This window comes from Leucopleurus acutus (assembly GCF_964270905.1).
Source record: "Leucopleurus acutus genome assembly, chromosome: 10".
Lineage (NCBI taxonomy): Eukaryota > Metazoa > Chordata > Mammalia > Artiodactyla > Delphinidae > Leucopleurus > Leucopleurus acutus.
In genome coordinates this window covers 93624968-93645718 of record NC_139153.1, presented here as the reverse complement: position 1 = coordinate 93645718, position 20751 = coordinate 93624968, and the positions used below count along the sequence as shown (strand labels likewise).

The 20751-nt window shown below is 43.6% G+C and overlaps 1 protein-coding gene across 3 annotated transcripts in view; it reads left to right on the top strand.

The window, feature by feature from the left end:
* JARID2 (jumonji and AT-rich interaction domain containing 2) overlaps positions 1-20751 on the top strand; it is a gene marked incomplete at its 3' end in the record, with an annotated part of 243631 nt that overhangs the window by 142909 nt on the left and 79971 nt on the right. For all 3 annotated transcript variants that reach the window (XM_082848319.1, XM_082848320.1, XM_082848318.1), the window contains one exon: positions 3709-3850. In XM_082848319.1, the coding sequence (XP_082704445.1) occupies positions 3709-3850 (142 nt within the window). The remainder of the gene's footprint in view (positions 1-3708; positions 3851-20751) is intronic.

Sequence of the window (20751 nt, the reverse complement as noted above, 5' to 3'; positions counted from 1 at the left end):
ATAAGGGGGTGGGCGGTGTGCAGAAAAGAAAAAAGCCCAGGTTTATCCAACCATGGAGACTGTCTAACTAAAAATAAATGTACATTTTCTCTGTGCTGATGTCAGGAGGGGGGTACTCAAATTGAAACAGTTACACGCAGAACAAGCCCCCCCCCCCCCCCCCCCCCCGCCCGCCCGCCCAGTAAAGGCTGGAAACAGCTGAGGTCTTCTAGTTCACAGAACAGGCAAGCAATCCCTTTGTGTGGGCCCCTTTTTCCTGATCTGGAAAGTGAATGACAGCCCATCTGTCTCGTAGTTCAGGTAACAGACATTGTTAATCCTTGGAATGGAGGCATCTTTGGTGTTCTTTGAAGATATTAGTCTGATGAGGGCTTGGGACTGTGGACTCAGCACTTTGATTCCTTTTAATGGAGCTTAGTCATGCCTTAGTGTTTCAGAGCATTCTCATCCTTTTGCCTGACATTGAGCTCACATACAGTCAATTAAAATTCCCCCTTTTCATGTAAAACTTGATAATCCAGTTTCCCCGAATTTGTGCTTGGGCAGTTGATTTTTTTTTTTTTTTGGAGAAAAGAAACATTATATCCTTGTTCTAGGCTGATGCCTCTTAGATATGAACACTTTTTTTCCATCATGCGTTACTTTTTAACTGTATTTGTCATTAGCAGGGTCTGATAGCTTTGTGATAAGTTTTAAGCAGCCTTATTTCCTTTCACAAAATTAATGATCCAAGGTGGAAGAATGCCCCAGCAGAACTTTGGTTTTGGGCGCCTTACTGTGAGTGAACTTTGGATTTGGGTGCCCTAACGTGAGTTGTATTATGATAGATTGTACAAACATAATTGGTTTCCTGAGATCTAGTGCACACTTGCCCAGAGCTTTATAGTGTCTTAGGGCAATTAGATCTCTTACTGGCTTGAATCTTGCTTCCCCCTGCAATAGTGGATCTCAAGATGTGGCCCCTAGACCAGCCAAAGCAGAACCAGCATCATCTGGAAATTTGTTAGAAAAGGGCACACTGGGGTTATGCCCAGGGCGTAAGTTTGAGGGTCACTACTCTTTACAGTCTACAGAGGTTCTTTTTGTCAGAATGACAAGGGTAGAGCTGTCATTGAATAGCTGAACTTCTCTCTGCTAACTCATTCCTTCACTTACTCACTCATGCACCCGTGAGCTGCTTGCTCCCTCAGGAGATGCTTGAGATCTTGTTATGTGCATACCAGAGGGGACAGCAAGTGCTTCTTCCTCAGGTTCACCGAGCAGCGCCTGCTGGCCCTTCTGTTTCCTCCTTGTTCCAAACACAGCTTCAGACAACCACCTCTTCTTCCTCCTTCACTGTCACCAGCACCACCACTGTTTTGGTTTTTGTTTTTTAGGTGTATTGCACATACCAGCTTTGCTCTCCTCGTTTTGCTGTTGCAGGTTTGCTTGCTGGCTCCAGTGATTCGTATTCACTGCCCTCCCCTATTGGTTACCCTGCAAGTGCAAGGTTTCTTCTTTGTACATACTACTAACTGATACATACAGGAGTATCTCCTCTCACTACTAAAATTTACGCTTTGTTGGATTTTGCCTGTATCCCCAGTGCCCTGGCATTTGGTGGGTGTTAAAAAATGAAGTTATATTTCCTTCCTCCTTTCTTGCTTTATTCTCCTTTAAGTCCTTACATACTATTGAAAAATTTGAATTCAACCAAGAGTACACTTTTATTTTAGAGATAATCCCCCTTAAAAATTAGTTTTATATATGGTTCCATAACCAGAATTTTTATTTTGAATTTACCATCCTTTTTAAGTGTGGTAATTCATCCATTAGCGCCTTTTTTACACGTGACTTATATTATGTCCCTGGGCTAGTTTCCTAATCTGCGTTTATAAGTATGGTCTGTATCTTCCTGCTATTTGGTGGGCTGCTGCGTGGTCATCCCCCCCCCCCCCCCCCCCCCCCCGCCCATGACATTGCTGCAGTGCTCTAATTTAGTGCTGGTCAATAGAGATGTTATTTCAACCACATATGTAGTGTTAGTTTTCTAGAGCTGCATTAAAAAAATTTAAAGACGCAGGTAAGACTAATTTAAATGTATTTGACGTAACCTAATAATACATCCGGAATATTTCAAGAATTAATATCAAATTATTAAAGAAATGTTAGTTATAGTGAGTTTTAGATAAGGTTAAATAAAAGTAATAGTTCATCTTCTTACTCACATAGCCATATTTCAAATGCTCAGTAGCTCCCTGTGACTAGCGGTTACCGTAATGGATAGCACTGCTCTCATCTTTGAAACGTTGGCCACACTTCAACCCTTAGACTCATAGATTTCCCTGCAATTATGTCTCCTGTTTGCCTCACAGTGCAAACTCCCCACATTTTCTGTTTCTCTGGGAAGTTGCCTAGTGTTTTCACTTCCATATTGTAGTCATGACTCCCAAAGCCACAAGTCTGAGTGACAGCCATGGGATTTTATTTACTGCATTGTATTAGATTTCCAGCGTTATGTTATTACTCATACCCTGAAATGATGTAAAAATAGATAACTGGGGAAATGCATGCGTAAACAGGCTAAGTCCCAGGGTTTTGTTGCAGTATACTGTGTTCTTCCAGAAAATCTTACCCAATATGTAGAATATTGTGTTCTATATAGTGTTTACTGCAACTAATAGGAACCACTCTTTAAGTGCTTCAACCAAAAAGGGATTTAATACAGGGACGTAAGTGCTTACAAACTTGCTGGAAGGGTTGGGAGAACAAAAATCAAGGGGCCCCCCTGCCCTTTTGGCTTCACTTAAAAGCCAAACACCGTGGCTGTGAAAATGCAGACACTTGCTAGCATTTCTGCTGATGCCCAGAGGCTGGTGACTAGACAGTGCAACTGGGGGCCGGTGGCTGTGGACACTTGTGTGGGTACAAGCCCCCCGTTGGTAGAACCTAAATCGTATCCAGAACCCTAGATGCAAGGACATCTGCATGCTAGAAGACCAGGCTTTTATTCAGCTGTGACCCGTTGGCTGGTGGCTCAGCAGCTTCTATGTCACTTCGCATAGCCCTTTTCCCAGTCTGGGTTACTAGTGGCTCATCCTGGGGCCACCAGACTCCCTCTTCCGCATGGTACCGTGTATGGAGTCGTGGAGAATCCTTATCCTCTGAGACAATCAGATTCCAATACAGTGACTCTGATACAGTGGATTGCTATGAAGAGCAAGTTGTACAGTCAGACCTCTAGTTAAGGACTGATATATGGCCACAAGGTAATGATTGATGCTTTTTCTTGGGTGGCAGGTACTGGTTCCTGAAGGCAATTCCAAAAAGGATTTCAGTGTTTCTAGAGTAAATATTTAGCCCTGGAAGGGTAACTAGTTTGAATCGGTAATACGTGAAGTTTGTTTCTTCCTTTCCACTCCCCAACCCTGAAAGACGTTGATGCACTTCAGAAAGGACGCTATAGTGCATTGTTACAATTACACATTTCTGCTTGACTTTCTTACTGTTGTAGTTATTTCTTTGGTAGGCATTTCACTCTCGTGTAAGGTCTAAAGTAGGATGAGGTGGGACTTTTCCCCCTCCATTCACAAGGGATATGTACCTTCTAATTCTCTTCTATCCAGATTCTTGTCTGCCCATATCAGCCACTGTGTAGGGTTAACTGTGGTAAAGTGCTGCTTCCTGATGTCATGTATTGAAGTGTTTGTCCCCTTTTTTCACCTGTAGGGCTCCTTGGTAATGGCCAGTCTAAGGGATTAGGACCAGCATCAGAACAGTCAGAGAATGAGAAGGACGATGCATCCCAAGTGTCCTCAACTAGCAACGATGTTAGTTCTTCAGATTTTGAAGAAGGGCCGTCGAGGAAAAGGTTAGTACCCAAGGCTGAAAATATTGCTGCCTTAAACCAGGGACTTCACACTAGGTGCCAGTTTTGTCCGTGTGGGGACAAACTTGGGCCCACTCACCCAATCTCCTGATTTTTTCATAGAGGAGCCAGAATTCTGGATTTTTGTATCAGATATCCTGGTTTCTAAATATTATCCACTAATTATTATTAGAGATGAATAAAGCAAAAAAATGCTGTGGACCAGAAGAAAACACTTTCCTGCCATAAAAATTGGCCAAAGAGTTGCCAACTTGTAATTCCTGTCTTTGCTGTTCATTTTAATTGATTTTCATCAGTTGTATTCTTGAGTATATTAGGTGGTATTTCGCCATTTCTAAAGAGATGTTTCTAAAAATTTGAAGAATTAAATGTGGTGTTTCTGAAAAATTTTTCTCCTTGTCAGGAAAGCAAAATCCACTTGGTGTTAACCAAGTTAGTAGGTGTGAAATCGGTTCTTAAAATTAATTTACCAGCAGGTTTTTAATTTTTTTAAATGACTTTCCTAAATAAGCTTTAGATAGCTTGATCAGGAAGTTGGCTATGGTAGTTTGATAAGAGTTGTGGCTTCATGGTCAGACAGTGACATTATATAATAACGCTTTTAATTGGGTGTTTTAAAAACCCTTTGTTAGTTATCAGCCTTATTTCACGCCTTGTGTTGTCTGCGCGGACCGCCACCCCCCTTAGAGTTTATATTTCATTTCATTCCTTTTCTGCTCTCATACTCAGTGTTTTCCTGGATGACAAGATTAATTACTTTTTCTTAGAATCTGTTTTTTGGAGAGGTTTGGGAAAGGGGGAAAAAATAACTCCTGGTCTGGACTTCGTTGTTTGCCCTTTCTATATACAGAATTACAGTTACTTTTCAGAAACCATCTAGTTGTGTATATCTAATGAAGAACTGAATATGGTGGCAAATTAAGAGGAAGGGAGAAGAGTGGCCATGTGTGGATACTTAAAATCCTTAACAGAACTGTACTTTAGATCCGAAATTTGAGATGCATAGCTCCAAGCCTTTATTTTCCTCTGTCACGCAGTGTCTTCAGCTAGAATACCCATGGTATAGAGTCTGTATTAACTTCCATCCTCTTTTCCCCTTAATCCTCGGCACTGTGTCTTAGAAGGCATCATTGGATTTGTTAGTACAATTAGCATGCGTATGTAAGAAGTATCTCTGCCGGTGTACTGGACTTTGTATGTTACTCTATTTAAAAACATTTGGCTGGGTGTCTCAGTGTAAGCCTTTAATGTTTCAGATGCTCTGTGACAAACATTCACTCTGCCCCAGTTTGAAAAGTGCACCGTCACAAGAGGGAGAGTTAAAGGGTGTGTAAGAAAAACCACATTAGTAAACATACTGGAATGTGTAATAATACTCTCCATGTTTCCAAACATGGGTGGGGGGGTCATGCATCATCTTTCATCTGTTTTTGAGGAACAAAAGTCTGTGATTGTGGTTGGAAATGACAGTACCCATCCTTCAGCTACATGGCCGTCCATCACCCTCACCTCTGGTGAGGTCGGTCAGCATGGGGGTATGATGACAAAGGCCATTAGGCTTCATTCTCTTGGGGTGGGTGTGGGGAGCCCTTTGTCCCTGGCTCCTAGCGCCTTTCTCAGATGGCAGTGCTGCCGGCTTCCTCTTTGCATGGGACTGTGGTCCTGTGTGGCAGCTGTGTGCAAATCAGTCAATTAACTTTAATTCTCCAGGGCAGTGAAAAAGAGAAACTTTGTTTAGGGGAACTTAGGGAAAACTTAACGCATTGCTAATCTGCTTTAATTATTAGTGTGCCAAGTACCTTGTTTTACTGAATTACGGATTCATGACAGCATTTTGGGGAGTTACGATCACAGTCTACTATCAGGGACATATAGTGTAGATTAAGGTTTTGACAGGTTAGGCTAGATTTAGGGCTGCTCTGGGGTGGCCTGCGTTGCAGAAAGGGGCTACACTACCCATCCGTAGTTTACGGATGGGTAGTGTAGTTAGGGCATAAATGTCTTGAAGTGTTGCAGGGTACATAGCAAATAGAAAATAATAATTTTTAATAATTTTTGGCTTATTTTGATTCCTTGTTGGTATTTAGCATAAACGTTTAGTATAAATTCTATGGTATGAGCCCTGCCTTGTAAGGGTATGAGCTGGAATCTGAATTCCTGGAGCTTTGTCAGTTACCGTCAGACTTCAGTGCTCAACCTTCCTTCATGTTACATGTAACGTACCTTTTCTAAGAAGCTGACGAGTGTGCTGTCTCTGCTGATTCCAAGCCAAGCCCAGAGTAACTACCTAAAGTGGTGATTTTGAAATGTCGCTGAAGCGACATTGAACTGATTGTTGACTAGATCTTACTCTTTATCTAGCGTCTAAAATTCCCATAAATATGCACGAGAAGAGCATGTTTTATGATGCACCACTTGCATTCTCTTTTGGCATTTAGACTTTCTATGTGAGAACACTGAGTCCTAAAATTCCAGTCATGATTTATGTATTTGTTTTGGAAAATGCTCTCTCTCTCACCCTCTCTCTCACTCTCTCTCACTCCCTCTCCCTCTCCCTCTCCCTCTCCCCTCCCCCCCCTCTTTAGAATGATACGAATTGCTAGCTATTTTTGTACAGTTAATTGCTCTTTCTAGGTGCATGTTTTTAGGATCACCAGTTAATATGCCTTTGTCTTGGTGGGGGAGGGAAAGAAAGGGAATTTATGTGTTTGACTTCCTTAAGAAAAATTGAAATCTGATGTGTAGACTATGCCAACCTCAGTTTAGACCGTGCCCTGAATTTCTAGCCTGCAAGTTGAAGCAATTCCATTTTCTGATTGATGCTTGTAACACATTTCTTAAGTCTTTAGTCAAAACATCCCATGTGTTTACACTGTGTTATTTTTCTACCGGAAACCCCCTAAGCTATGTTTGGTCCTATGTACTTGCTGCCATTGGTTTTACTTAAGTTGGGGATCTTTTGGGTACATAGGAAGCAGTAGAATCCAGAGTTCCATAGGATTTATTTTTCTTGATTGAGGCAAAAATAAAAGGTATTTCTTTACCTAGTCATTAAAAGGTCATCATCTAAAGTCACTCTTTGTAAAAGGAAAAGCCAACCTCTCTAGAAGCTCTTTGCCTGTTTGATGGACAGGGCAGTCCAGCCATTGAAGATCTGAAGGACTCGGCGCTGGTGGGAGTTCCTAGGCGTTGGTTTTCTTTTTCTTTTGATCCCTGTGGTAGGTGAGTTTAATAAATAATTTAAAAAATCATACATTAATTAGTTCTTACTGTTTAGAATGGAAACATTGTAGAGGTTTTCCGCCTTTAATCATGCCATGCCTAGCTCCTTACCCGCCCCCCCTTATATTGCTCATCCCATGATACTCGGTTATTGTAAAATTTGTTTCCTGCAAGAAGTATCTGAGGATTTTTAGAAACCAGAATGGACCAGTTTTGTCAGTCATGTGTGGATAGACTGTGAGAAACTTGGGAATGATGGTTATGATCAGGATAAGGGATTATGTGTTTGGCTGGTGGAAAGAAGGTGTACAAAGAAGTTGGTGAAATGGTATACTTTCAGGTGTAAGTGCATGGGAGATCCAAAATGCATGGTCCTTCAGGGGTCACTGGCCTTGGCCACTCAGATATCTAGCAGAATTAAGTGTTGTATGTACTTATTTTATCTTTGGACGGGTGGTAGTTCTCAGGGATGTGTCATGGGCACCTTGTGGTTAAGAGTATGGGCTGGAGCCAGACCGTGTGGCCTCTTCTGGCTCAGCTGTCTGTTATGTGTTCTTGGCACGTTCTGTAACATCACTGGGCCTCGGTGTTCTCACCTGTAAAATGTCTGTGACAGTAGTAACCACCTCATGGGGGGTTTTGTGTCCTAGGCAGATTGATTCATGAGGAGCTCCCAGGTATATAATGAGGACTCCGTGTGAGATATTACCGTTAGCCGTCATCAGCGTGTATGACACATGAATTGCTACATGGGGACATGCACATTCACTGAAGACTTCTCAAATGTGATTTTGATTTATGCAAATTGTGATTTATATCTTTTTTCCATGGCGCCGCCCTCACCGCCATCCATGGGCAGATGGAAAAGTGTGGGCCTGTGTCCCTCTTTTTTTTGAAGTTTACTGAGTCCCGGGAAGGACCCTAATGGTGTGGAGTGTGAATTCTTCCACAAAGCTTGTTGTGACCAGGTATTTGCTTGCAAGGAGCAGGTGTGAGTGGGGTGAGGTTGTAGTTTGTGAAGATGCTATCTGGGCTATTCACATGTAAGTCACACCTAAGCCCTTGGGGGGTGGCCCCTGTTTCGCTAGTACTTAATAGTAAGATCCCTGACACACTTTTAAAAACAAACTCCACGAGTGTCTACTGAACTAGTAAAAAAAAAAAAATAGTGTGGACTGTGCCTCTGTAGGGATGTAAGTGTTTTCTTTTTATTAAACAAAGAGCTGCTGTATTTTAGTTATTTAAGCCTTTGGGAGTGTAAGACTTGATGGAGTTCAGACAGTCAGCTATGCTCTAGGAGGTTGGATTTTGAATGTGGAGTGTTAGGGGTGAGGACTTGGTGTGGTTCAGGTTTTGGATATGAATACATGTTGAGATGATGAGAATTCTCCCAGGCTTTTAATGGGCATCCCTTTTACAGCTGAATTGTCAAATATTACTGTTTTCCTTATTATTTCTGTTCCGAGGTACTATGTTGACATGCAGTAGTTTGCTACCTCCAAGTTTGGAAAGAAGATAGGCCCTTCAAATGCATAGGATTCTTACTGGGCAGCACGCAGTGTTAGAAATTGGAGTTATTCAACGTCACCATCCTTAGGAATTAGAATTTTAAAAGCCTAAATAGTTTTTACATATCTGTGTAACAAAATGCATTTGTAGGATAGTTTAATGTTAAATGCACTATTGAATTCAGAGCTATCTTGACTGAAACATACTCTCTACCTACAGGAAGTAAAAAAGGTGCAAAACTGATGAACTGAATATTATGTGGCATCTTTAATAACCACAGAAAATAACTGTAGAGTTACATAAATGTAAAAAATGTAAACGTAGCTGTGTCTAGCCCATCTGCTCTTTTAATTTACCCACACAGCTGTCACTTCTGGTGCTCTTTATTCCTTCCTTTAGATCTTTGTGGCTTTCTGGTATCATTTTCCTTTTGATTTTGCTTGTAGGACTTTAACATTTCCAATTTCTGCTGGTGTTGGATGACTCTTTTAGGTTTTTTATATCTGATAAGGTCTTTATTTCACCCTGATTAAAAAAGAATCTTCTTATTAGGGTTGTAGAATCACATGCAGTTGTGAGAAATTCACATTCAGTTTTGGAAGATATTTTTGCTGGGTATAGAATTGTAGGTTAATAGTTCCTCCTCCTCCACTCCCCCGTGGAGGTTGTTAAAGGTACTGCTCCATCATCTCCTGGCTTGCAGTGTATCTGGCAAGACATCTGCTTCTAAAGCTTTAAAAAATCTATCATACAATATGCTTTCATATAGATTTCTTAGATTCTTGTGTTTGGGCTTCATAGAGCTTCTCAGTTTTGTAGATTTCATCAATTTGGGAAAGATTAGAACCGTTATTTCTGCAGGTATATTTTGCATGCGTTCCTCCCCCTGCCCTGTAGGGATTTCAGGTGCACGTATATCAAGGTGTTCCAAGTTGTTCCACAGCTCATGAATACTCGGTTCATTTTATTCCAGTCTTTTTTTTCTCTGTGTTTCATTGTAGGTAGTTTCTACCTAATATCTACCTAATATAATTTTCGCCTCAGACATTGTTGTCTTTAGTCTCTAGATTTTTTTATAATCTTTAGTGTCTCCCCTAATATAGCTTAGTCTTTGTTCTACCTTCTCGAACATATGGAATGGAATTATAATAGATGTTATTAGTGTCTTTGTCTACTAACCTATCATGTGTGTCACTTATGGGTCATTTTGGATTGATTGATGTCCCTGCACTCAATGTAGGTCATATCTTCCTCCTATTTTGCTTGCCTGGTAATTTCTTATTGGATGCCAGGCATCGTAAGTTTTCTTTTGTTGGGTTCTGGGTATGTTTGTATTTCTCTGCCTCTTCTCAAGCATTGCTCTAGGGTATGATTAGGTTACTAGAGAACATTGAACCTTTTAAGCTTTGTTAGGTAGGGCCAGAGAGCAATGTTTGGTGTAGGGGTAGGTTTTCCCAACTACTCAGGTAGAACCCATATAAGCACTTTACTCAGTGCCCTGTGAGTTATGTGTACCATTTTGACAAAGCATGATTCCCAGCCCTGTGTGGGGTTTGGGGAGTGTTCCCTGTAATTCTTTCTTGTGGTACTTTTCCTTGGGTACTTCCCTCACACACGTGTGCTCAGCGAGTACTTGAGGAGGGTCCTCAGCAGATTCCAGACTTTTCTGTGTGGCTCTTGCCTCTCTAGTAATCTGCTCTATACATTCTTTTCCTCCCCAAACTCTCAATTCCTTCTCCTCAACTCAGGGATTCCTCTGGATTTCTCTCAAGGCAGTAACCTGGGCAGTCATTTGTTTCCCAGGGACCGTGGTGCTTTGTTGTGTGATGTCCATTGTCTTGTGTGGAGTTTTAGTTTCTTCAGGCAGCAGGGGAATCCTGTCCCTGTTACTCTGTCTCAGCCAGAAGCAGAAGTCCTGTCTGTTCTTTGAATGTTGACTGAGAGAAAGAGAATGAGATAGAAACACCACACGGGAAATGTAGCTACTGTGTTTGCACTTTATCTTAGTCACGGTCATAACCTCACGTTTAATTAGTCATCAAAAAAGAAAAAAGTGAATTGCCTAAGTAGGCCCCAATGCAATGAAATAGAAAATTTCAAAATAAAGAAGCAGCTGACTTATAAACAGAAAATCTCCCTCCACAAGAGAGCATGTTGCTAGTAGAAATCCATCCTTCATACTCTTGGAAGCTCCAGAAGCTCTGTCTCTAAAAGAAGAACTGTCCCTTAGTGAATATAACATATCGTGCTAATAAATCTTACTTTAATCCTTATGAAATACCTGGAAGGTTTTATTACCCTGTTTTATAGCTGAGTCAACAAATGTTCAAAATACTTCACCAGTGGCATGTTTCGTGTAAATAGCAAAGTCACGATTTGAACCCAGCTCTTCATATCTCTAATGCCTGGAACTTTTCCACCATGTCACCTTCCATCAGGAGTATCGGATGTAGGTCTTATTTTTTCAGGTACCTTCAGGACAAATTCCAGAAGGGTGCTCCTTTGGGTCAGCAGTGCCCGGCTTGGCGAGCTGAACCGTGGCTGGTTCACTGTGCCTCTCGCCCCCTCAGCTGAGCACCTCCATGCACTGGACAACTCTTGCGGCCCCTCAGATTATATAGCCTATAAATGGTCTCTTGTCTGCTGGTGCTTGTATTCCTTCTTTAATGTAATAAGTGAAATTTTTTTGTTCATTGTAAACCAAGCAGTAGATCGAAGACAGGTGAATCTTCAGTTTCTTTTGAGTAAAACACACTTTGCTTTTGAAGTCATTTCTGGAGCCTTCCAGTATTAGAGGTTAGAGGTCATGCTTTCCTGCACAAGTCATCCTGGATGTGAGAACTCTGAGGACCTAACTGACTATTTTATTTCAAGTGACCATTCCAGATAGATCGTGATGACTTAGTGATTATAGTGGGTTCTTCCTACATCCCTCTGGGAAAGTATGCTTTTCTTTCACTTCACTTTTCACTCTTGTTGGCTCTCCTCAGGTTCCTGCTCATGGGTGGGTCTCTTTCAGCTTCCCTGCTGTTCAAGTTTGGGAGGGGAGTTTGCACCTCTCAGCTCTACACACCTTAACCCTGATCTTAAGTGTGTTCCCAGATTAAGTGGCCACCAAGGTGAATCTGAAAGTCATGTGACTCCAGTTGGCCAGCAGAGAGCTGGGAGAGCCTTTCTGATTGTGCCAGGGCTTCTCAGTGTCATCACCCACGGTCATGGTTAGATACAGATTCTTCTCCTGCAGCAGCATCCCCTGGGCTTTGTTCACACCTCTCAGATCCTGCTCATGAGTTCTGTCCCCTCGGTAACCCAAGACACTGGCAGTCTGTTCAAGAGAACCCTCCCGCGTCCCGTCCCTCATGGTGACATGGAGCCTGGCCATGGTGTCTGCGGAACATGGAAGCTGCTCTAATCAGCATGACGTCTGACTGGTTTTGCACATGATGTTTTTTATGGGTGGTTGGTTTATGGGATTCCCTGTTTCCTCTTCCTGTCTTGGAATTTTGACTGTGTGGCAGATTGTTACCTGTGTGGCATGACTTGGGGGTTTCAAGACAATGTTTTGCATTGCTTTGGTTTCCAAGAAGCAGACCCTTTTCCTCATTTAACAAAGCATCTTGTGGAGTCCATCTGTGTGGTCCTTCTCACACGTTAGGCCTTCTTGACTGTGCGTGTGAAAATGCACGAGCAATGCCCTTTATGGTGGACTAAAGGCGCAGCCCAGTCGCGGATCAGAGGATCAGAGGAAGGAAAGCCCAGGTCTAGGTGGTGCTTTGGGAGGTGGGGCGGAGAACGCAGAGGGTGGAGCTTGGAAGCATCTGGAACTGGGTGGGGATTGAGGTTGCTTCGTGATTGCCCAGACCTGGGCTGGTGATTCGGGGTTCCCTGTGTGGAATGTGTGTAGATTTGTTTGGCCTAAATGGCAGGACGGACTGCAGGTTCCCTTCCCTTTGGAATGTTTTCTTTCTCCCCTCTACCCTGTGCTTCTAGCTTTAGCAGAGGTGCACTGTTACCGCCCAAACCAGCATAAGTAGGGCTGAGGGGTGCTCTGTGTGCTTGACTTCACCCTGGGCTGAGCCCCTGCGTGTTGTCCTGGGTTGGGTACGTGGGAGGCAGGAGCTGGCGGAAGGGCGTCACCTCTCGTCCCCAGTCCCGCTGACTCTCACTGGCCTGCTCTTCCTTAGGGCCGTGGTGGCGAGGCCGGGGGAGGTCGGGTGTGGAGGGCAGTGTTCAGGGCTTGCGGGCTGCTGCTTGCACTGCGTGGCGTTCCTGTCCTTTTCCAGGTTCCCTGTCCTTGCACGGAGTCTCCTTACCTGTTTTCTCAAGGCATCCCCTCCTTGGAGAGCCTTCCTGCTGCTTCTCTCCTTTCCCCTTCTTCTTCTCGACCCTGTGGACATGGCACGTGGCTTTAGCCTCCTGAGACCCCCCTCCTGACTTCAGTGCCTCTGGCCCAGCACTGTTCATAGATGTATCCCCGGGACCAGGACTCTCATACAGTCCATGAGGCCATTGTTCCTGGGACAGGAAGACAGCTTTCCAGGGCCTTGGTGTCTGTGAGATTTTCTAAACTCTTGGAGTGATGCTGGGTCCCTGGGTAGCATACGAACATGTGTAAACTATTGTGTGTCCCTTCCTCATGGCCTCTTGATCTTATGGCAAGTGACCCCTGGGTGGGAGACTTATCCCTGATTGATCCTCTGAGTTAGATGGTTTAAGGAGTGACGTGTTTCTTTCTGGCGCAGTCTTATAACTAGGCCCTTGATTAGAAATCGGGAGAAAGAAAATTCTGAGATTCCAGGATCGTGTGGACTGACACTTCGTCTCCTTGGAGAACCTTTTTCTGCTGCTTAACTCAACTTTTCCTCTTAACTCTCCATGAGAAAGACAGTCTTCCAAAAGAATTACCCCTTTGCAGGGTGACTTCGACAAATGTTTATGTGCCACTTCTGGTGTGCCGGCCAGATTCTAAATTGTTTACGTGTATTAGTCCATTTGATTCTCACAGCAGACCCTTTGGGATAGGTCTTTGAACATCATTCCCATTTTGTAGATGAGAAAACTGACACACAGAGGGGATTGGGTGAACTTTGCCAGGAGATAAAGCCCCCAGATTATTTCAGAACTTGGTAAATGGTTTCTACCCACCTTGAGTGGAGTGGTGCAGAGCCCCCATGGAGTGCTGGTGTTGGAGATGGACGGAAGAGTTCTGTTTTCAAAATTTGGGGAGAGGTCTGAGGATTCTCAGGGCTGGGCCAAGCGATACCTTTCTAACCCTCAGAGTACTGGGACCTTCAGGGAAGCAGAGTCCAGGAATGCTGATTTCTTCATCAAGATTGTTTGTTTGCCAAGTTGTTTGCCAGGTACTGGGTGGATCTAAGATATGGTCGATTAAGCCTCATTTTGAGCTGCAGGAAATCTCCATTCCAGAGGGAAGAAGGAAAGAAGCAGATCATTTCAAATGCTGTGTGTCGAGTACCATGGAAGATGTGACGCCTGTGGGACACTAGGGGGTGTCTAGGGAAGTTGGGGCACCCTACAGTGAGCTGACAGGAACATTGAGTTTTTCCTTTTGTAGACTCTTTCACTCTTGCTAGGCTCTAGATTCCGTGGAGAAGCTCTTGTAACTTCCTGACGGAGGGTGTTGGGAGCCAGCTTCTTGGGCAAGGTAACACGGAGGGACAGGCCCAGTGCCGGGGGCGCAGCCAGCCTGGTAGCTGGATGTGTTGGAGCCACATTAATCACGCCATGAGCACGTTGGGTGCTGCAGAGCAGGGAGGGCCAGCAGAGCAGGGAGGGCCAGCGCTCCGTGCTGGGAGCTTCCTCGCAGAGGCTGAGCCTTGACACATGACGTGGTCCGTGTGCTCTGTAGCAGGCTGTTTCTGGAAGGCCTGGTGTGCTTCAGTACTTTCTCTAACTGACTTGACCAGAGGGCTGGAAGGGGGCAGGGTTTATTTACTAACTTTTCTGTACAGCACGTTTGAGATAAGAAGGTTAGTTGATATTTTGAAGGGGCACACGTGTTTGTTGGGACAAAAATATAGGTCCCGCTCCAGTTTTCTTCTGTCTTGCAGAATCCATCGTCAGGATTGACGCATTACTGTAGTTGATTTAAGCAGTCACCTGTAGTGAGAGTAGGGTGCACCTGACACCCCACCCTGCCTGTCCTGGGCCTGCAGAGACCTGCAGTGGTCTGGGAGCTGTGCAGGCTTCGAGTTGGACCAGCCCAGGTAGGCAGCCTTGCAGTAACCAACAACCCAGGTGGTTCTTCGAATTAAACACGGTAACATATCTCAGTAGTAGGTAGGTGCCTGCTGTGCTGTAGCCTTGGTCTCCAAATCACTCCAAGCCAAGATGTGCTGAGAGGCACGGGAATTGATGTTTGTTGGATGCGTGTTGAACGATAGCATTAGTTAGCTTCCTTTGATTAGAGGAGGGAACAGATGGGCTCCCTGTCTTCACCTTAGTAAACGAAAAACAAACCCCAGTCGCGATCTCTTTCTTTTTTTGAACCAAAGGATGAATTGACTTAAACATAGAGGTTCTTGGATAATCAGAAAGGGATTGGCGGGGGGGGGGGGGGCTTTGGTAATTGAAAGCTTTCACTGTCATTTTCTGGGTTTGATTAGGAGACTTTTAGAATAAATTTATGTTGGCTCCATCCTTACTTGACTTTTAAAGTTATCATTGGAATTTCCATTTTTAAGTGTCTCTTAAAGCACCACATATGTGGCCTGGCTAATTTGGGGTGGGGTAGCACCTTGTATATGGAGTAACACAGTGTAGGAATCTAAAGCAGGGAGAGGTGTATCCTTCTGGCAGTGTGCAGTTTATTTTCAGATTTACTGTTAATGCTTATCTTCCTGGAATCGTGTATTAAGCTTTTTCATTAGTGAAACTGGGCTCCTCTTTCCTTAACACATTACTTTTCCTGCTAGAGAGGGATTCTGTTTAGAGAAGTCTTCGTAGATAGTCCGTTCTTCTCCAGAAAGACGTACCACCCTCCTAAGAGGTCAGTGCACATGGGTCTTAGTGTGAAGGAAGGAATGGGAAACTTGGGGCCTGCCCCAGAGCACGTGTGTCCTCTGCAGGGTTAGAGATTGGCAAAATCCCTTTGATTTAATTGGTCATTAGTTGTTACCGAGGACAAATTTTTGGATGCTTGTGAGAATGGGCAGCTGCTCCCAGAATTCGCTTAAGGTTCCTGGTAAGCACACAGGTTTCTGCTGCATTTATTTGTTTAAGGAAAATGGTAGAACTTCATTTGAGGCAGTTTTATTACCGCTGTGGCCATTTCCTTTTTCTGTTACCTCAGAGATCTGATTGCAGGGATATCACTTCCACCTCCTATGCAAATGATGGTGTAGCATGCATGCTTTGTGGTTGCCACGGAAACTGGATACCAGTTTCCTTCCTTCCTCTTCTAGCACTGCTCTTCCTTGTGTTTTCGATATGAACGTCTCTGTCACGTGCTTTTGTCCTCCTTGCCTTTTACGCTCCCAAAGGACAAATGTAAACGCATCCCTGATCTCTTCAGTGGTATCTGACCCTCCCGGAAACATCTTATCAGTTCGTAAGTCTTCCTTGATGAAATGGAGAGCGAGCACAAAGACAGACGACACTGGTTCCATACGTCTCACGTGAAAGGCACGAGAATGCTGGGTTTGTGGGGTTTGGAGTCACCTCATTTGCAAAGGGGGTGACAGCCATTAGTGTCACTTGTGGTTCACATGTGAGTGCTTTTGCAGGGGTTGTTAGACATGGCTTTTTATGCAGAATGTTCCCTGATGTCAGCATCCCCCCTGGCTGCTTAGCAGCTCAATTAAAAGCAGTGCACATTGTTGCTGCTAAGATGAGGATAGAGTGTTCTCATCACCCCCGCCCTACCCTTTCCCTCTCTTCTTCCCTCCTCTTCGTTTTGATGGTAGAATTGGCTGGGTGGAGGGAGGCACTGCGCTAGAGAGATTCTAAAGGACAGGCTGAGGAGGGAAGGCAGCAAGGTAAATCACTTGTCAGGGGCAAGCTTTTGGTTCATTTCTGCTGTTAGAAATTCAGAAATTTAAAGAAGAGACCATAATAATAGATGGGCTTTTTCCCCTTGGAATAAGGTAAATGTGGGACAAGAATATTTTCTCACTTGCTTTAGGCTCAGTTGCTTTGATCTAGAAACATAGAATCTATCATGGCCTCATAAGATGCCTTGATAGATCTCTCCCGCGAGCGTAAAGCCCATCCCATAGGATGAGTGTGGAGTCAGCAGCATCTGTGTGGTTTTTTTTTTTTTTTTTTTTTTTTTGGGAGTGTGTTTGGGCAGGGAGGGAATTGGGTGATCATCGCTATCTAGCTGTGCTCACTCCATGTTCAAGCTTTAAAAGGGTTTGGCCCTCAGCTCCCTCACAGATGGGATCGTCCTTGTTTTTCTTTGTATCCCCAGTGGCTGGCGGAGTATCTGGTATGTTTGTATGTTTTTGTGAAGGTAAACAAATTCTAGGAGTAGCCAAATAAAGTGTAAGGAAAGGAAATCTTTCTAGAGGAGTTGTTCTGTTTGAGAAGCATATTTTCCTATTTAGAATTGTCCAGATCTTACATACCCTCTTATCATATTGGAAGGTAGGTGCGTGTGTACTTGTGTGTCTGTCTCTCTGTTGTGTGTTTTTGAAGCGTTGCCCATAGTTATTTATTTTAGAGGGTTAGGAAAGACTGGAGCTGTTTTTTGGTAGTAATATATTATTCTGCTCTTTTATTCCCCCCCACCTCCCCAGCCGTTTCTCCTCCCTTCTTATCTCTCCTCTGCTTCCATAATACTTCCTGGGTCCAAAATTCCACATCCATCTATATAGAAACCAAAATATAACTTGTAAAATGACTTGTCAGGGCCTCTCTTGTGACCTCTGATTAGGATATAAGCAAGTACCTACTTCTGCTTTCACAGCAGGTTGTGGAGTCCTCAAACCACTGCAGTGTAAGTTTTCTGCATTTCCATCAGGCATTGTTAATCAGTGATGCCAAGTGAAGGGGGAAAATGCCTTCTTGTCTGAAGGCCATGTGGTTTTTCCTGTGGTGCTAGCTTAGTATTGACTACCGTTTTCTGGTAGAATTTTGAGATATTTAACCAGATCATCGAATTCCGTGATAATAAGCATTATTCTCATTATGATGGTAACAAATATATCTGGCATTTTTTCCTGTTACCCTCTCAGATCTTGGTTTTCCCAGAGGTCAAAGAAGACCTAGCCTTTGTTTATTTGCATTTTTGGAGTTTATTTCTTAAAGAAAATTTACTCTGTAAAGTTTGAACAGCATATATGACCACTTTATAAAAAGCTTCAACTATGTAGAATTGGCATTAATGTTAATTCCTGCTGTCTACTGTATATAAAATGCAGAAAGATTGAAAACATTTAAAAGGAAAACGAGAGCTGGGTCTTAGAAATGAATCTTTGTCGTGTTGTTCATACTTGGTTTCAGACATATTTGGAAATGAATGGAGGCCTTCTGAGATGTTGCTTCTTTCATAGGAAGTACTATTTTGTTGAGTATATAACAGTGTAATAGGCCAGGTGCTTTACTTGACTGGGTCAAGTAAATTGTTCTCTGATAATATAATTAAAAAATAACACGAAGCAAGCATTGGCTCTGATGTATTATCGTGTAAATCCATTTAGTGGTTATTGATTATTATCTTGTGGGAAGGCTGTTTTTGTCAGTGCCTACTTATCTGGGCATGGTTTCCAGGCCGAAGCCCACCTTGGCTCCTGCAAACTATTGGGGAATGAATGGTCTGAAGAGGATGCTTCAAGTAACCATGAGCACGATTCAGGTCAATCTTGGGGGATACTTCGTGATTACCCTATGATGTATTCATTAACTTAACATTTTGTTTCTTCCCTGTTAACTTGGAACTGTGCAGGATGGGATTCTAGCAGTTTTAAAATGTATGTAGTTTTCAGTCCTTCTTTCTCTAGAACGTAATTATAAATTTGTTCAGCCTGTTATTCTGCCCCCAAGAACTATGTTTGCATCCATTGTGACAGCCTGCAGACTGTTTGTACTATAATCTGCTTGCTGGTCTGGCAAATGCCATTGTGTAATGTGGACTGGCACTTGGCCTTTCTGGCGCTTGTCGTTATTCCCCTTTGTAGGGATTTCAGCCGCTCTGGCCAGGATTTCTCTCCCTATATTCATTTCTGAGGCCTCCTACTGTCCAGTCTCATGGAACGAGGCCGGGATAAATAGAGCCCTTATAGATCATCTGAATGTCAGATCATCCTGGTGCACAGATGAGAAATCTAAGGCTTCGGGAGGACTGGGCACTGGGAATCCTCACAGTGAGAATGTCCGTGAATGTTTGAAGTGATTTTAGAACCAAATCAAAATGTACATTGATCTTGTCCATACAGCCAAAATCTGTATTACGTCTCTGAAAGATGCCCACCTGCTATGAGCTTGGGCTGTTGTTGAAGCCAGAGGAAGGTACAGCAGTAGAGCTTTCCCTGGGTGCTGGAGACCTGGGTGTTTCGAAGGTCAGGAAGAGTGATGCCAGCAGACACACGGAAGGCTCGCTCGGACTGCTTTTTGCGGGGCCCTTTCCATCACCGTCACCGCCTCTACTCCCACTACCTTTGGTACAAACGAGGGCTTGCCCATGTTATTCAGATTTCTTGGTTCAGCCCTCAGATGGGCAGGACTTAATCTAATCCCTGTTTGAGGACAAACATTTTTGTCCATCTTCACCACTCTCCTGTGTTTGCCCAGATATTTTAAAATTTATACTTAAAACAATGAAATTTGTATACAAAGAAAGTATTTAAGACTGTCGATATAATTTTCTCCTTCGTTGAAGCAATTTGAGAAATGAAGAGGCTCACAGATGTCAGTTTGGACAGTGACACCCACGGATTTCCCAAAGAGGTTCTATCTCCATTGTTGACCCTTAATCTAGGAACATAGAAACTGATTTTGTTGAAACCCCCTTGAGCCAGTAGCTAACTGCATGACAGTGGGAGTGGACACACTTCTCTTAGCCAATAAAGCCAGTAGGGAGCCTGTTCCCAGGCCTGCCTGGCTAGGTAAGCAGGCTAAACCTGCCGTGAGCAGTCCCCATATATTTTTGCTAAGCGAACTAGGACCTACAATACACACGGCACCAGTGTGGCACCCTTTATGGTGCTACCTTTGAAAGTAGACTTTATCAAAATTGAGAGGACAAATCCAGAATTAAAAGCCCTCTGGACTAAATCTGGTTTTGTTCCTTTAAGATGTAAAGTAGATCTTTGATGCTGGCTGCCTCAGCAATTAAACGGGCCTTCGTGTCCAGTATTAGGGACAGAATGCCTCTGTGATGTGGTACAGTGGGGAGAGCAAAGGCTTTGGAATAATGTAGATACTTGCTTGGCATCTATGTTCTTAAAAGCCAGGTAAAGTCACTGAGCCTCCATTGCACTGTCCGATAAATTTACACTACAGCACCTTACGGAGCTGGCTCTAGCCCAGTGGTTCCCCGACCTGAGCGTGTAGGAGACCACCTGGAGGACCTTTTAAAGCCCAGCTTGCTGGATCCCACCCCCCAGAGTTTCTGATTCAGTTAGTCTGAGCATTTGCATTTCTGATAAGTTCCCAGGCAGTTCTGGTGTTGCTGGTTGGAGGATCACACTCTGATAACCAGGGCTCTGGTAACCACTGGACTAAACGCTGTTCATGATTTTAAAGCACCTGGCATATCACTGTCCCTCAACAAATACTAAATATCCATTTTCTATCGAGTTGCTGTGTAAATGGACCGTGATGACCCCGCAGTTACGAGTTCTGGGAGCCGTTAGCCTTTATCAGGTAGATACAGCCTTTGCTCCAGAAAGACTTGATCTCAGAGCAGTATTCTCCCCTTGTCGCCGCTTGTTAGTTTTTGGGTGACTCCTTTAGGTAAGAATTTAGATGAATTAATTTTTCTTTTCTTTGGTGAGCTGTGATCATTTTGTTGTTCTCTGGTTTGGGTTCTCCTTTGAACAGACCTTTACTCAGCCCAACAGGTGACGCGTGGCTCGAATTCATCGGTTTGTGCCCCCCTCCTCTTTCCTTCATACATGTTGAGTTTAGGCCTTAGCCGCTCTTCCCATGCCTGCTTGAGATGATGCCTTTCGAGACCTTTTTCATTATAT